Source organism: Colias philodice, chromosome 7, assembly GCF_061535455.1.
Source record: "Colias philodice isolate Cphi_HAF_F1 chromosome 7, ilColPhil1 Martin Lab GWU primary, whole genome shotgun sequence".
Classification (NCBI taxonomy): domain Eukaryota; kingdom Metazoa; phylum Arthropoda; class Insecta; order Lepidoptera; family Pieridae; genus Colias; species Colias philodice.
This window is the reverse complement of record NC_143092.1, coordinates 2376420-2394476: the sequence shown is the minus strand read 5'-3', so window position 1 is coordinate 2394476 and position 18057 is coordinate 2376420. Positions and strand designations below refer to the sequence as shown.

The window sequence follows — 18057 nt, the reverse complement described above, 5'->3', positions numbered from 1 at the left end:
GAAAATAAATGCGTCTTTTCATTAAAATTCAGCTTCTGAATTATATTAATATGCTTGATATAACATAAAAAATAGTCCGGTATTAATATTTTAAAAACATTGTAATATTAATTAAACTATAATATGAGTAAATTTAAACTCTATCTTATAAGAAAATATTGTAACAATTAACAAACAAGATGAAAGCTTATATTATATACAATAAGATGTAATTTTATTATTAATTATTATTTTCAGGCTTATAACAAGATTTAATTATTTACATTTACATTACACATACATACATATATGACATATGTTATACATAACTCATTCTAATGCGGCAAAACCGCATCCATTAAAATACTGTCAATACAAACGAGCACACCCACATTGCTCGAAGGGACTTTAATAAATTTTCATTGTCGGCGCGCGCGCACTCATAAATGGATACCTACTACTTACAGTATTGTCAAAACTTCGTTGTAAAATGAACGTGTTTTAATGTTTACTGTACTATTGTGTGATCTCTTTAATCAGTGACTGTAACAATTAAATCTATTGTGATGGCCTCTAAAATGGGTAGTAAAAATGTGGCTCAAGCTTTTTTGTTGCTTGGTAAGTAGATTTAATGCTCTTTAAATGAATCATATTTCAACTAATTGGTAATTAACATGATGATTAATTTTACATATCGATACACGCATATAATATGTGAATTCTTGGATAATAATATTATGACAAGCACGAAATGTTTCAAAATTACATTTATGACATCACGTGGTCCGTTCCAAGCTTTAACGTACCCATCCAGTGTAACAATTGCTAGGTCTCGGATTCTATCTCAAGCTAAATAATAAGAGACAGTGTATCAAAGACTTATCTATTAAGTACTACTACTATGATTACGCCCGTAAAGGAAAGTTCCATGATGTATTAAAATGTGAAATGTAATATGTTCAAACCCCATGAGGGAAATCTGGCTTAAATTTTTTACACCTATAACAATTATTGGTCAATGGAAAAAGAAATATTTTGTTTTTTTTTCAACATACATAATACAATTACTTAATGTTATGCCTATAATATAACAATAAAAATTTCCCGACCGTACGTTCGTATCATCTTCAATATAAAACTAAAATAGTTAATGTTCATTTTATTTTAAATCTAGCGTCATTTTCAGATGATCCTAAAAAATTTTACAAGTAAAAAGGTGAACGTTAAATTCTCTTTAAAAAAATTATCTTAAGTTCGTCTCACTAAAATCACAAATCTTAACTTTTCAACGTAAAATTGTAATTTCAAGAGCAAATTTAAAAATAATAATCGGACATCAATTTAATTTGATTAAAATAATTCTAGAACTGTTTTGTAAATGTTTAATGATGAGACTTCATTAATTAAAAAATGTATCTTAAGTTAATGTTCAGAAATGATAGAGCTGATATAGCTCTACTACTAACGAAATTTTAAAAAAAGTCTTTCAATTTGTATGACATTATGTATTTAAATAAGGGCCGATTTTTCAATGCTTGGTTAAAACTTATCCGTCCAATAAAGTATTACACGATTATATTAAAATGTCACGTAAACTGTAAAATACGGCCAATTAGAATACGTTTTTAAAATGGTAGTTTTATACATTATTCGACGAATAAGTTTTAACCAAGGATTGAAATATCAGCCCTAAATGTAGCGATTAATCTAAACACAGATAAAAATGATATAGAAGAAGCTATTCTATTTTAAACTGAATTTATAAACCAAGTTTATATTTGCTAAATAATTATAGCAGCTTTTGAGGCATCTCAGTGTAAGGTATGAACGTCTTACAAAGCGATTTCTAAAGATCGAAGAGTATCAAAATACTTGCTCTTAATAATTACGATTTCTAACGTTTTCATGTTTGAATAAACATGATTTATAAGTTTTTAGTAGAGAAAATACTTTGTCGTGTGTTATTTTTCGCACAATGATATCAAAAAATACATTTATAAAGAAAACATTTGCCGAAATTGTATAAACAAACCTTATGGCTTAAAGTCATCACTATCAGTTAACCCTTGAGTAGGTACAGGAAGAAATATAACAATTTAATACTAACATATTTAGTTTTTATGAAAATAGTAAAACATATTTCGTTTACCAGCTCTTATTGTCCACTACCTACTCAAAAAGTATCAATTTGTATTTTGATCATTTTCTATTTGCTGTAATACATCACAAGGAAAATGTACATATTCATTTTCCCGGAAAACTCATTCCTTCTCAATTTCCGTGGAATATTTGTGGTTTCTTTAAACGCGAAAAACTATCTTCGATTCCAATGTAGAAACCTTAAAGGTAATAAGTTCTATAGTAGAAGTATTTAAAAAAATATTAGCAGATATAAATAGAGATAATTTTTCCCATACATATATGTTGCAGATGTTGCCTTAATCAATGTTAATTGAAGCCAATTACTTAAGTCAAGAACGACTGTAAAGGGACTATTATAATTGCACTCAACTTTTAATGGCGAACATAAAAAACGCATTTGCCTAACGAAAACTTGATAAATACATATTAAAGATTTGTGATTTAAGTTCTTAGTTTTTTATAGTAATGAAAAATTTGTTAATAAATTAGTGGAATATTTTATAAAATGGCTGAAGCAATTATTTTAAAATGTTTTTCGATGTTTAGATAGGCTTTATATTTTGAATATATGTATATTTACTTGTGTCTTTTGGTGTTTTGATAATATTCTGTATTGTAATAAAATAATATGTAATAGCATTGTAGGTCCTTAGTAATCTGATAGCGATGAATATTTACTTTGGATCTCTTTAAATTTATTTGCGTTTTCCTTATGGGTCAGGAGATAGTTTCGTTTCACATATACTTACATATTTAATTGCGGGATTATCTTGTTGGATATACTAATTAAATGTAGTTTTAGCCTCAAATCAATTATCAATGCGGGTCAAAGAAAGTCAGCATTTTATATTATAAAAAGCCATAATAAGCAACGGAAGATTTTATTAACTACGAACAATGATTGCAATTACTTGAATCAATAACCAGACATCTAATTATAAGTATCCTGCTTTAATTCAAAGCCAAGCGGGCATCTGAGCTTTTAGATTGTCAAACGGAGACGTTGATTACACAAGCAAAGGGAATGCCTTAACCGCAACACTAGTTCAATGTTTCTCTTCAATTGATAATAGAAAATAACCTTTAATAACGTATGGATAAGTTATTTATTAGTCGAATATGTAAATCAACTCGTTGTATGATAAAATATACGTAACTTACTGCCCGCGATTTCGCCCGCTGTGTCCAAAACCTAATAAAATATATATACTCAAATCTTCCTCTCGAATCACTCTAGAGAATCAATCAATCTATTAAAAAACCGCATCAAAATCCGTTGCATAGTTTTAAAGATTTAAGCATACATAGGGACAGAGTAGCTGATTTTATTAAGTAGTGATAAGATATACTTAACAGTACTTTGACAAAAACCCACTTTTGAATCTCTGTCTCTTACAATTATAATCGCACATATAAACTTATATTTAACCACGATAATTATTTTAATTCGAAGCTTAACTATATAATTCAAATTATTCGATTTGCAATTAATTGTAAATTGTAATTAATTAATTTCAATCACAATCGCGATACATTATCGTCGAGTTGTGCGAGTTTATTGAAATTTGGAGAGCCTTGTGATAAAATATATCTATAGCTATATTGCCTAGGCAGTGTATTAACATTGCATAGGAACATAACGAAGCAATTCAATGTGCTGTGAATAGCAGATTTTATTACTATCCTAAATGTGGTAAAAGATTACCACAATATACAAATAAAGATTCCTACTTCTTTGCCTCAAAAGAAAAATTAAAATTAAATCAAACTAAGCAACTTGTTAGGTGATTATTATTTGTAACATTAGTAGTAATAAAATGTATTATCAAGTACTTACCTCATTAAGATTAATTATTGATTAGGATTTTTCTTCCATGACCCATGTTTATCCAAAACTCAAGTATTAAAGTACCATCACTTTAAAATTTAAATTAAACTGCTACCATTTAGTCATCTATTAATGGTTGTACTATCAACATGCGACGCGACGTCCTAAATATGATACATTAAAGTATTAAGAGCGAGCAACGCATCCAATTCAGCATATTAAGAAATTTTCAAGTCGTTATTACTCAGCTATGTTGGTTCTTAGAGTCGCTTTTGAAATATTTGCGTTTATTTAATACCGTCCGGTCCAGGTCCGTCCCGGCTTCGCCCGTGGTACATATTTCGCAATAAAAGGTAGCCTATGTCCTTTCTCGGGTATCAAAATATCTCCATACCAAATTTCATGCAAATTGGTTCAGTAGTTAAGGCGTGATTGAGTAACTGCAGACAGACAGACAGAGTTACTTTCGCATTTATAATATTAGTATGGATGGTAAAATTATGATATGGAGAAGATGTAGGTACAATTTGTATTTCTGCAGAGGGGGATGCGTAAATGCATTTCCCAACGTTTAAAAAAAAAAAGGTACAATTTGTATTTACAATATGGTTTCAAAAAAAGAAAAGAAAGGGAGTTAGTGTTAAAAGTACTTACATATTTATTTATATAAATAAGTAGAGACTCTACTCTAGAGAAACAAGAGAAATAAATAATTTTCTCTGTCTGTTTTACCAGAAAAAGAAACAAAGCACATATGTATAGATAAATATATTACATTTAAATGTGGAAAGTGATCCTATCTTTGGGAAATTTCAAACAAGATTTCTATATTCATCCCTTACTTGTTTTCATATTCATCAGTACAACGATATTTATTTAGAGAAACTAGTATAACATTGTCTTTTTTAAATAATGTCTACGTTTATCATTGCATACAAATACTATTCAAGAATATAACTCAGATATGTATTAAAAACGTATCAACAATTTAATTTCTAAATCTGTATCAAAAAAATAAAGGACTAAAGTATTAATAAAACTTGAAATACCATCATGTCTCGTGACTTATAATTTGAAATTTAAAAAAATGAAATACAGTCGATGCGCCCACTTGGGTTCAATAACCTATGGTATAAGTGGGGTGCTATATTAGTAAAGTCAGATGAACAAACAAGCTTCGATTAAAATTGATATTAAAGCTATAGATAAAACAATATTATAATCCGAATGTAAATGTTTTATGTCTATCATATTTGTTCAAATATTTATTTTCCTAATACATATTTGAAAATTGTGGAGGAATGAAATATTGAAAGGACATTAAAATAGTGTTAAGTCGTAAAAAGGATCATGTGAATAAAATGTTCCACAAAACATCTGAAAAGGTAGAGTTTGCACTTCCAAAAGTTCATATATGTACCTACTACATACACAAATATATTCAGTATTCAATCAACGACAAAATACAAAACTAAGCTACAAATATCTCAATTACATTACAAATTCAATCAAACCTAATCAAACACATAAACTGTTTAAAAATACGCTACGAGTTCATCATTTTTGATTCCATTCGCTAAAATAAAGGCGCGGCCACACAACGCGTGACGGTGTATTGTAATAATATGTTCACATTTATGCCAACACATTTGCATAATTAATTATTTAATCCACTCCCCGCCGGTTCAACGATTTACTTATGTAAATAAAGCTCTTTCTAAAATGCAAGGGACGCTAAGCCATACTTAGGGTTTAATTTTTAAAAATTAATTGCTTTGTTTTTGGAGGCAATGTACGGTGTAGGATGTTATTAGATTAGGCAGCACATTGGCTTCAATTTTAAATAATATAAATGTAAAAAATAAGAGATAAGAATCAAAAATCTGTACAGTGTCTATCTACATATTAATATTACGTCGCTGTAGCGACTTGACTTCGTTCGAGCTTAAATTAAATTAATGATCTGTTTTCTTCTATAATGTAAGTAATAACTAAAAAATATATTTTAAACAAAATAATTTTGGTAACTAATTTACCTACAATCCTAGCCTACTAATACTAGAATAAATGCAAAAGTTTGTGAGGATGGTTAAATTATACGTATGTGATATGTTGTTTACTCTTTCACGGGAAAATCACTGAACGTATTTTTAAGATACTTAGCCGTATTTTACCTATAAGGCATAAGCTATTTGTAAATATAAACGATATAAATACGTCTGCGGTTTCGTCCGCGGGTGTAAACATGCGGCACATCTAGTCTATTACTTATATTTGTAGACCTTCACACATTTACTCACATTTCAAAATATGTAAAAATTATATCAATATTATCCACGTGTATATACAAATGTAAACAATTGCATATCCATTACAGTTGGAGTATTTACGAGTCAGGCTATAGATGTGAATGTCATCGGAGAATGGAAAGCCGATCTGGGCTGGGAGGTGACCTGTGGTTGGCAGACCTTGCCCAACGACACGCTGCAGTCCGTGAGATTGTACAATAATGGCCAGCAGTTCATGATATTTAGACCAGAAGTAAGTAGAAGATGACTTTTAAAGATTCAGATTGTTATTTCTTTTTTTTAAAGAGGCAACAGACGCATATTTTTTTCATGGTAGGGGAATAGCGTCGCTCATAAATTTGTGTAATGGACATCAACTTCTAAAACCATGGATGTATTTGTCATATTAAAGGAAGAGAATCCAAAAATATATCTCTAGGACGAAAACTTGATTACTCATAACATTTTTTTCACATCAAAATGTTTTTATGCTCTCCTAAAACGTAAGGCTTTGCCCCTTGGGTCTTACGACATTAAATTTCCACCTTCGATATAACAACACCAAAAACATTCCTAGTGTGCCTTAGGTTAGGGATACGTTCATTTCTTAAAGGTTTCTTAATTTATTTATTTTTTTCAATATAGAAAAAAGAGAAGTTTGATATTAGTGGTAAACGTTAGATACAGTAACTTTAGATACAGTAACGTTAGATACAGTAAATAGTGTAGAAATATGAACACACTATTCTTTCGCTAATTGGCTAAAAAAAAACAAATTACCAAGGTAGCCGAGATCAATTACGTCGAAGACACAATCCATTCTCAGATTTCACGTATGTTTTCTTCTTAGAAAATAATTAATAATAAATAATACCTACCCAATTAGACAAACACGCATTAATAATTAATTAACTCTCAATTATATAAATATAAAAAGCTAAATGGCTCGAGAGCTTTAAATATAATTGACTCCAACTTTATTCCGGCAAAAGAAACATTTTCTAATTGAGTTCTTTTGTAGCGTCTTTGGGGCCATCATTTATTCACTTTTTAAGTGCCTAATACGTCTCATCCGTCTTCCACTGTCGGTTCCTGTTTATTGTAAGAGGGTATGATAGTCTAAATAGATGGGATGCCCACAATTAAGCATTTAAATTGAGCATTTAGCTGGCGGTTTGGAAGTCACGCGTGAAAATATGATAGAGTAAATGGAATTTGAGCTTGGCCTTTTTGTTTTATTTATTTAATGTTTCACGTTAACATGTTTCACATTTTGCAAAAACATAAAATTATTAAACTTTATAATATTATGAAACTGGTAGGTAAGTATCTAAATAAAATACAGACATAGTTATAATTCATTTATTAACAACAATTAAAATATCATAAGACTAAGCCTGTATTTTAAACTTCCAGAAACACGGAACCTCTCGAAGCGAAGTCTTCCGAACACCAGAGAACTTTATGAACGTAGACTGCACCACTTCAGCAGACAGGGGTCAGCAGGGGAAGTGTACCCTCATCCTGGAACCTTACCAACCACCGGTGTATGACTTCACATATACGTGTGAAGTTAGCGGAGAGCGACCTATGTTTAGAATGGGGAAGAAAGACTATTATGTTAGGGTTTTAGGTAAGTTCATCCTAAAAAGGCGACTAAAATACCAGTTTTCAAACATAGCAGTTTTCTTATTAAATATTGTTAGCTATTACTCTTTCATATACCTTCGTCTCGTTTTGGCTTCTGATTACGTTTACAGATAAAAGCATTCTCAGATAACTTCTACACAATATTTTGTAAATCTCATAAACGAATCATCTAGCTCCTTCATCTTCTATAACTATTAAGTACTACAAGTAATTTATCTTTCATATTTGATTATATAATAGAACCAATAAAAAGGTAATTAACTGGCATTTTACCCTTATGTATGAATAGTTCTCTTTCCGTTTAATCATCATTCCTCTGCAATAACAATTGCAGTTCTACATTACCCCTTAGTTAATCCATCATTCAAGCTAGACGGCTGTCTCGATTCACATTTTACCAACTCAGTATGACTTGGAGATGGCTTTTATTTCTTGTATGAATGCAATATTTCTAGCATATAATGTACAGTGTAAACTCTATATAACGACACTCCATTTAACGTCAAACTCCGTATAACGTCAAGATTTCTCGACTTTGGTTGGTTTATATTGTTGTCTATACAATAATACACTCCATATAGCATCACGCTCACTCTAATTAACGACCACAATAAGACATTACAACTAGGAACTAGGACTAGGAAGTACTGACTAAGTTGCCGAAATCAATGAAAATGTAGTTGTTTACATTCTTTTTTACTGACATACCGAAGATTCTCAGAAATGCAGTCGTAGAAAAATAAAGAAAAAATTCTGCATGCCGAAGAAGATGGACGATCTGCCAAAAAATTGAAGAAACCTCAATATGAAGACCTTGATCAAGCGATGATAACATGGTTTCATGTGCAATGTCAAAATAATATTCCTGTCTCGGGACCAATCATGCAATTTTCCCTTTCTCTCCATTTAACGACCACTCTATATAACGTCGAAAAATGCATGGTCCCTATTAAAACATAACAAATGTCATACATACCTGTAACTAGAATTAAAATTTGACTATCATGGAGCAATAGGTATACATATTTTCTCTAGCTTTCGATAACATAAAATAATAATTTAGAACAATACAAAGACTTGTAACTAAAAGCAAAAAGGTATAAAAAAGTTACAAAAAATACCGGTAGTAACAGGATCTTTTTGTAAATTTTAGCCAAATTTTAAATGAAAGGGCGCATAACTCTCAACGGAGTTATTTTGAGCAGAAAATTATAAATTTTAAGTTAAAAACAACTTAGCAACAGATATCATATTCATCTACTTCCTATATTTTAATGGGAGCCATATTTTATCGAAAAAGAGCATTCATAAAGTTGAATTAGTTACTTACTTACTTAATTATTCGGATAAAATTGAATAATTCGAATCAATTCAATAAAATTTAGTGTAACGTAATACAATTAGCTCACTTATTTATATTTAGAACCACAAACCATAGGCTATTGATTTAATGTATTGTGGTCAGCTCGATACAAATCACACGGTATTTACCGCAAATTCATAGAACATTGGTGATGATTGGTGTTAAATCGTACTGCAGAATATTAATTTAATACTTGACTTTTTTACGCAAATGACAAAAGGTTTGTTGCGGTATCGTATAGGAGCTACCAACGTTGACAAGTGAGCATTTTAGTATAGTTGGTTCTTTGATATACTGTTCCTCTTGCTATTTCGGTTAGAGTCCGGGCTGTCTGGCTGGTCGCAGTGGTTGCGTTTTTTAGTGCGCATCTCATCTGCACAGGATAATTTCCTTAATTTAAAGTCATTTTTTAACGCGTAATTTTTAATATTTTACCTTTAGATCCATTAGACATAATTTTTTTATTGCAAGACGTTTTTTTCGTTGTTAAATAGGTGCCAGACGCAATTTTTTATTTCGTTTTTATACAAAATTCAAATTATTTTAGAATGTCTGTAAATTTCATATTATGTTCTTCAAACATAATATAATCTAAAATTAATTAGCCAGACGCTAATTCGATTGAATATAATGTGTATAAATAAAAAAAAGTAATGAAGCATGCAGCTCATCAGCTAGTGTATTTTAACTATGCGACAGGAAATAATTGCAAGAATACAATATTATTTACACTTGTTCTTATAAATAAAAGCTAAAATGAAAAAAAATAAACATAAAAGTGAAAAATAAATTAAAGTTACCATACATTGAAAAGAATGGAATAAAAACTTTATCAATGAAGGTTAAACAATTACATTGTTAAATTTAAAAAGCCATCTTCATAATCATCATCATCATCATCATCTTTCCTCACACTGTCAGAATTATTTATGTTATCGTCTAAGGAATTGTTATTGTTTTCCAATATTCCATCATCTGTAAACAACTAGAAAGTTTGTTTCAATATTGATGTACACACATACACACACACAACACACACACACCACACCACACACGACACACACACGTGAACACACACACACTCGCATGTTTAAGTTTGTATTGAATTTAACTAAAGTAGTTAGCATGAATTTATATAGGTATACTAGCGGTCCGCCCCGGCTTCGCCCGTATGGTACCTACATGTATAAACTATCCTATTTCTCAAGTTGGATCGAACTGCACATGGTGTGCGAATTTTATTATAATCGGTTAAGTGGTTAAGGAGTCCATTGAGGACAAACATTATGACACGAGATTTATGTATATATATATTAAGAATTAAGATTAATGAATTAATATTGTTATCATCATCACTACATAGTATAAAACAAAGTCGCTTTCTCTGTCCCTATGTCTCTTTAAATCTTTGAAACTACGCAACGGATTTTGATGTGGTTTTTTTAAATAGATAGAGTGATTCAAGTGGGGGGTTTATATGTATAATAACATCCATTAAATAGTGGAGAAGTACTGTTATTTTTGAGGTTTCTAATGTGATTTCGTAAATAATTACATTTTTTCCACTTACAGTGCAAACGCAGGCACCCTACGAGTTTTATCAAAATAATGTACTAACTATAGTACACATTGAAAAGGTCTACAGAAAAGTCCGTGATGGTATATGTCTATCTCTTATGGATAACCCACAATAACTTTTTTTGTCATTTACTTTTTACGACAAATAATGGCTAATTTTCGAAGCGATTTTAACCAATACAGCATTAATCCTTAACCAATTAAAGACCTTGAATACATTGTTCATTTAATATAGATCTATATGGCCTTTTACACCGTATGATTTAAGTGATTGCGGCGGTACCAGCCGGCCGCCCGGCTATATATATTTTTATACCCGTGCGAAGCCGGAGCGGGCCGCTATGTTTTTATATTCAACGTTCACAGTTTTTCTGTAGTGTATTTGGTATCAGCATTGCACCTGTGCAAAGCCAGGGCCGGGCGGGTCGCTAGTTAATATTAGATATATATTAGAAAATTTAACTTGTATTGGCAACACTGTATTTTGTCTGTGGTTCTTTTTCTTCTTGTACGCGGTGTGTAATGTGTGGTATTAGGCAATGTGCTATTGGAAACAATATAAATAAGTTTATGTAATCGCTGTTTTCATTTAAACCCATAACTTAATAGTTAAGTAATAAAAAAATTGTTTTGTATAGAAGATTGTTCATGTACCCTAATAGTTTATTTTTTAGCCTAAGGAATAAAATGTACCAATGGAAGGTACTTGTTCCCACAACACAGGGAATCCTAGAGTAGGAACAATTCAATTTCTATGTATCTTATATTTTCGAAAAAAAAAAGTTATTTTTTATTGTTATTTAATTTTCGCGGCCGACCCTTTCTATCTCTCTTGCACTTTAAACTATCTCTCCATATACACAATCATCAAATTGTTATACTTACCTACTTTCACTACGTTTTTATTTGTACGTATTTAATACTTAACAATCGAATTAGCGTCTGGCTAATTAATTTTAGATTATATTATGTTTGAAGAACATAATATGAAATTTACAGACATTCTAAAATAATTTGAATTTTTTATAAAAACGAAATAAAAAATTGCGTCTGGCACCTATTTAACAACGAAAAAAACGTCTTGCAATAAAAAAATTATGTCTGATGGATCTATCTAAAGGCAAAATATTAAAAATTACGCGTTAAAAAATGACTTTAAATTAAGGAAATTATCCTGTGCAGATGAGATGCGCACTAAAAAACGCAACCACTGCGACCAGCCAGACAGCCCGGACTCTAACCGAAATAGCAAGAGGAACAGTATATCAGAAAACCAACTATACTAAAATGACTTTTTTTTAACGTTAATAGCTCCCGTACCAGTTTGTCATATTATATTATCCGTGCTCATATTATGTAAGTTTAACTTTTACCAAATATTCAAGAAAAGATAACTTAAAAACCTTAACAGATTTTGATACTAAGAAAACGTTTTTCCCCTACAACTTTCCCCTACAAACTTTTTCAAGCAAGGCTTAACCACAGTATTACAATATCTATTAACGAAATATCCATAAAATTTTCCTCTTTCACTCTCGGGTCTTAACTGCACTTTACTTGTATGAGTAGGTAAACGTCTCTCGGGCGCTATCAACGGTGTAACCTATTTCTAAACTGTAGGCCAACTTATCTTTTCGTTCATCACATTGAATTCAGTTCAACGCTACCGAAAAACCACACGAGGTCAAGACACAAGACCTTCCATTTAAAGAAACTCATATTCAGGCAATCTAAATGTACTTTGGGAAGGAAATCGGAATAAAAGAGCTTATAATATTTAGTTTCAACCAAATATTATAAGCTATTTTATTCAGATGTAGGTTGAATAAAAAAAATATGTTAAACCCTTAATTGCGTGAATAGATTAATAATAAGATAAAAATAGTTTGGAAAATCCAAAAGTGCACGCCTCATAATTTTTTTTAATAATTATTTATTAATTATTATTTTTGATTATTTAATTACAATTAAACCACATCGAATCAGACCCTGAAAAATGAAAGGGTTCTATTCCTGAGCATACCTACTCAAGCGTAAGAGAAAAAAAAAGACTCGATTAGTAAAGTATTTCGGTCGCTATCGTGTTAACAAGAAAATCCTCCGCACATACAGACACACGGACGTCCAAGACAGAACTTTTTTAAACTGTTTTTTAACTAGTTTAAATAACAAAAATGACATCAAAAATATCATGAATGTTAAAAATAGTGTTTTTTCTTAATATGTGTGTGTATGTATTATCTTACAAGTGCAATGTATGATACATAAAGACATTTTAAGTTTGAAAAATCAGATGTTTTGCGCGAAGTGACAGTAGTACCCACCTCAACGCTTCGCTTATGAGGCGTGCAATAACATATCAAGAAATTGTAAAATTTCATCAATTTATTACTAATTTAATCAAAACCTTTAACAGTGCCACCATCAGACGCCGTGTTGCACGTGAAAGCTCCAGAAAACCCATCATCTCCAATAGTGACTTTGAACTGTTCGTCTACTGGCCTCCCAGCGCCATCTTTGTCTTGGACCGTTGGGGGTGATAAGGTATGCGGGAAAATTAGCTGATCTTATAGTACTATTAGAATTTTATAGTTATTATTAATGGGGGTGTATTTCGATACTTAGTCATAATATACCTACCATACCTTAGTCATAAAATACCTACTTTGTCTATAGAAATAATAGTTATTTTCTAGGCTCTAGCCTCTAACGATTTCTCCACTTTTAGCGGATAGACTTAGTGATTTGGATTGTCTATTTTCTAGTTACCTAAGTATACTATAAGAGAAATTCCATTCCTACTAAAATACTCTTCAACACACACAAATATAGCCCTAAACACTATCAAAATAAATAATAAAATTGCAGGTCCAAGCAGATTTCACGAAACGCGATTGGAACGCAACATCAAAACTCTGGCAGTCCTGGTCCACACTATCCTTCACCCGGTCTGGAGACTCCAATACAGCTACATGCTTACCTGAAGTTAAATCTAATAACGAGACGATTAAGGGAAAACCCGCTGTGTATAATTCTGCTGGAAGTTTGTATGGTAATTACTTATTGATATTTTTCTCTTAAATTGTCCCATACTGTATATAATACTATAATAATATAAAGTTAAATAATTTGTTTGTTTGAACGCGCTAATCTCAAAAACTACTGAGCCAATTTCGAAAATTCTTTCACCGTTGGATATGTACGGTATCTCTGAGTGCTATAGGGTATACTGGGCGGGCATTAGTTACGTAGTTTTAATTTATTCACGAATGCTATGTTCAGTACCGACTTGTAAAAGAAAATTCCGAAATATTGATCTAAATTATTCATTATCGATTTTGATTTGTAATAACTAATTAGGTGTTCTTACTTCTTATAAATGCAAATAAATCCTGTCTAGAATAATAGAAGAAACTATACTGAAATAAATGCAAAATTCTATATAAGGTATCTATTTTTTCAGGTATCATAAAACTAACAGTCTTCACCATGATGATCCTGCACCGATTGAGCTGATACAAAGGGATTTCAAAATGGAAGTTACTTAATAAAACACGTTTTCCAGTTATTGTTTTTATTTTCATAGTACATCGTTGTAAACGATTTCAGTTGAAGTTACATGGGTTACCAAATAAATGGCAATACAAAAACAATTAGAATGATATTTGGTAAGAGATAATCCAATATAACTATAACTTTATTATTGCAAAGCAAAATAGAGGCTTATAAATTATAGAAAATTATTGTTTTGGCACACCCCGGACACTCCATACAAAATGATCGTTTTGACAGTCACACTGTAGAGACTGCAAATGTGTGTGTTAACGCTTTATGGTTGGCACATTTGTGACCAGCGTAAAAAAAAATTCGCGTTTTTCTGATGAAATACATCCGTAAACAGCACAATATCTAACCATTTTCTACGAAAAACGATAATCACAAATCCAAAATAATAAAATTACTTTAAGTCAATTTGATTAATGTTGTCAATCTTCGTTGCGTATCGTCCTTGCAGAAAAATATGGCCCATTTTATGTCTGATCGCGCGGGGGTGAGGTAAGTTTAATTTTGGCGGGAGGCGGAGAGTGTCCGTTCTGTAGCGTTTAGCTACTATTATGTATTCTGTGGTTGTGGTAAAAATACAAGAAATTCGGTTTATAATATTGCCTTTTTGAAAGGAAGAAAAAAGAATTGGCATAGTAAGTTATTATACTTACTCAAAAGTGCTTGTCAATTTTTATGATAGAAAAATCGGTAAAAATTTCACTTCTTCGTATTAATTATTATTTAAATTCCTCCATTTTGCTTTGCTATAATGTCTATAAGATATATAAGTATACATTTTACATACTTTCGCGCTCATATTTCTTAAAATAAATGTACAAGTAATATAAGAAATTGCATTATGTCTTCCGAAATTTAACGATAAAACGTTGCACATCTCAAATTTTACTTCTTTTCTATTCTGATTGTAATATGTATTTTAATACATCTTGTAAAATATTTAGAATAAGAATTAGAGTGAGAATTTCTTCCCCTCAGTATTGCTTTATTCGATTTTAACTAGTAAGATTAGGAGGAACAGAAATATAAATATATAAGACCGTCCAAATCATCAAAAAGACATCTGAATTACATGTGAATACTCATTATTTATTGCATACTTAGCTATTATTTAAAAAGTGATCTTAAAAAAATGTAAGAAGAATGTGCAGTAGAAATGTACTATAATCCCACCGAATTCGAATGTAACTTAATTTATACAAATTAACTGAGCGCGAAAGTACATCTACAATTATTTGGCATGTTTTATATTGTTATACAATATTACTGTGACTATACATACATTGTATATTTATTCAAACACCAACAACACAAAATAGAAATCATTTATACAATAGAAAATGTATGTGCGTTATTCGTAGCGACTTAAAATAATTGTATCTATACAAAATGTAAATAATAAATATTTTTGGACGAAACACGTAATATTTAATTAATATCCTTGTAATGAGAAATTCAATTCTACCTAATATTTATTGACTAGAGTTTACTACCGATCTAAATTCGAAGGAACGATAAACTTGCGTTACATTCATTACACGATATATGAAGATATAATTGAAGTTACAATTGAGGATATAGTTTGATATAAGAACCATTTTGTGAAGGTAGGTCAGCTTAAAGATTTATTGATGTTTGAGTCAATTCAATTTGGTAGTTTTACATGATTTAAGATTTAAGCCGTCCTCAATAGTGAAAATAAATTACTGACGTAATGATAAATTATATATCGTCAACAACTTATTTAAATAAATTAATAAAGTGGTCACAAATTCTTTCTTCATTGTGAAGATTCATTATAATTATATGTATAAGTAATGGTGAATTTATAATTAATAAAAAACATATTCCTTTGTGGATCAAAACCCATATAAATAATAGATAGATAGAAAGTGTAAGAAAATTTTGTTGAACGCATCTTCAGCCAACCTATCTTCCTTATCAATTTCGTAAATTCAATTCTTGAATTGTATTTATAATATTTACATTCACCTTTTAAATGGGACATTCAATATTATGTTCATAATAATAATTATGTATTAATATAAAAAAAAAAATATTCAATGCATTATTTCAATTGATTCAAGCATACGTAATAGATTCTATCGCATAAATCAAACTTCATACCCGTATTAGAAATATAGAAAAGAAAATTGAACAGTTTTAAATATATTTAAAAAAGTTTCTTCAAGATCTTAGTTTATTAATTTTATTCTGTATTTTCTATTCAACTATTTTAAATTATTGTGATTATTCAATACATTTGGATTAAACTATTTTATTCGAGAGTAATTTGAAGATTCGACAATACCGTCGTTTATTTTACACAATTTGATTACGCACTAATTAGAAATTTATATTCCTCTCATTAAGATGTCTAAGATGTCCATCTTAATTTATAAAATTAATGTTTTTAATTAATGACAATTATTAAGCCTTCTGTACAAAAAGAAAATGAGCACCACAAGCTGCGCATGCGCTTGCTGTTCCAAAGAAAATAAATGAAATTTTCAAATTTATAAATATTTATATACCAGTGTAAAATCAAATATTTATTAAGCCCCAACTTACCTATCATATTATAACCAGTAATTTACTTTTACCGGTTAAAAATAGGTTTTAAGTCAACCAATGACAGCTCAAAACATAAGTGACGTAAATGTCACTATGTATTAATGATTTGATATTTATAATGAATGAAAACTACTTTATTATCACAGTACCTTCTTTCTATACCTTTCTCTGTCGCACCTGTATATTTAATCCATACTTCGGGTTAAAATCCCTTGAAATTTTACGCGTTTTCTCTTATATTATCATTCTTGTACAAGTCTTTCGTTTCCCAAACCTCACTTTTCGAATTAAAACAGATCTAAGTTAGCTAGCCGTTTGACTAGTTGCCTTTCTAGACAAAACATTAAAATTAAAATTACAACTTTTAATGAAAGTACCACATTTTGTGCGTCACGCTTACCAAAATATTCATATTGTATTTACTTAGAATACAATTACTTAATGATTAAAAAAAAAAATGCAACGGAATGTATAGATTATTTTTTGGCATATTTTGTGACTAGATCATAAGTCATTGAGGGTAACTCAAAATTGAGAGCTTTTAGTTGAATAGACAATATCTCTTGATATTGCTACTTCGTTAATTTTAGAACAGATCAAATAATTTTTCTATTTAAAAACCGAGGGTAGTTTTGAAAACTGTGATATGACATTTTTATAGCAATTTCACATGAATTTAAGATACAATATAATCAAATTAATAAAGTTATAGATATATTATAATTCCAAGAATATTATATTTAAATTATTTTTATACGAGGAATATGTACATGGAAAAAACTCAAACTTCTGTAAAAGTTGTTCTGAAAACACATATTATAAAGATGATAGTAATTTCTATTTAATTCTATGAGAAATATATTGATTAGCAATACTTATTTATGTATTGTAAATTTAACTTCGACCACATTTTTTAACAGTACAATATTTGAATGAAATTGTATTAAAAACTTAATAGTTTTACAACGCCTTATCTGAAATATGCGTTATTTTCAAAGACTAGAATTATTATTTATAATAAGAAAACGTTTACATTCAATATTATTATACATTTAAACATATTGTGCTATTAAAACTATAAATGTAACAAG

General features: G+C 30.0%; 1 protein-coding gene across 1 annotated transcript; it reads left to right on the top strand.

Moving 5' to 3' along the window:
* The first annotated feature begins 439 nt into the window (after positions 1 to 439).
* Positions 440 to 14575, top strand: LOC149486931 (uncharacterized). The gene is made up of 6 exons (XM_089697056.1): positions 440 to 597; positions 6327 to 6490; positions 7654 to 7870; positions 13245 to 13372; positions 13697 to 13880; positions 14292 to 14575. The coding sequence occupies exons 1-6, from the start codon at positions 546 to 548 to the stop codon at positions 14342 to 14344; spliced, it is 798 nt and encodes a 265-aa protein (XP_089553182.1). The 5' UTR covers positions 440 to 545; the 3' UTR covers positions 14345 to 14575.
* Positions 14576 to 18057: the final 3482 nt, after the last annotated feature.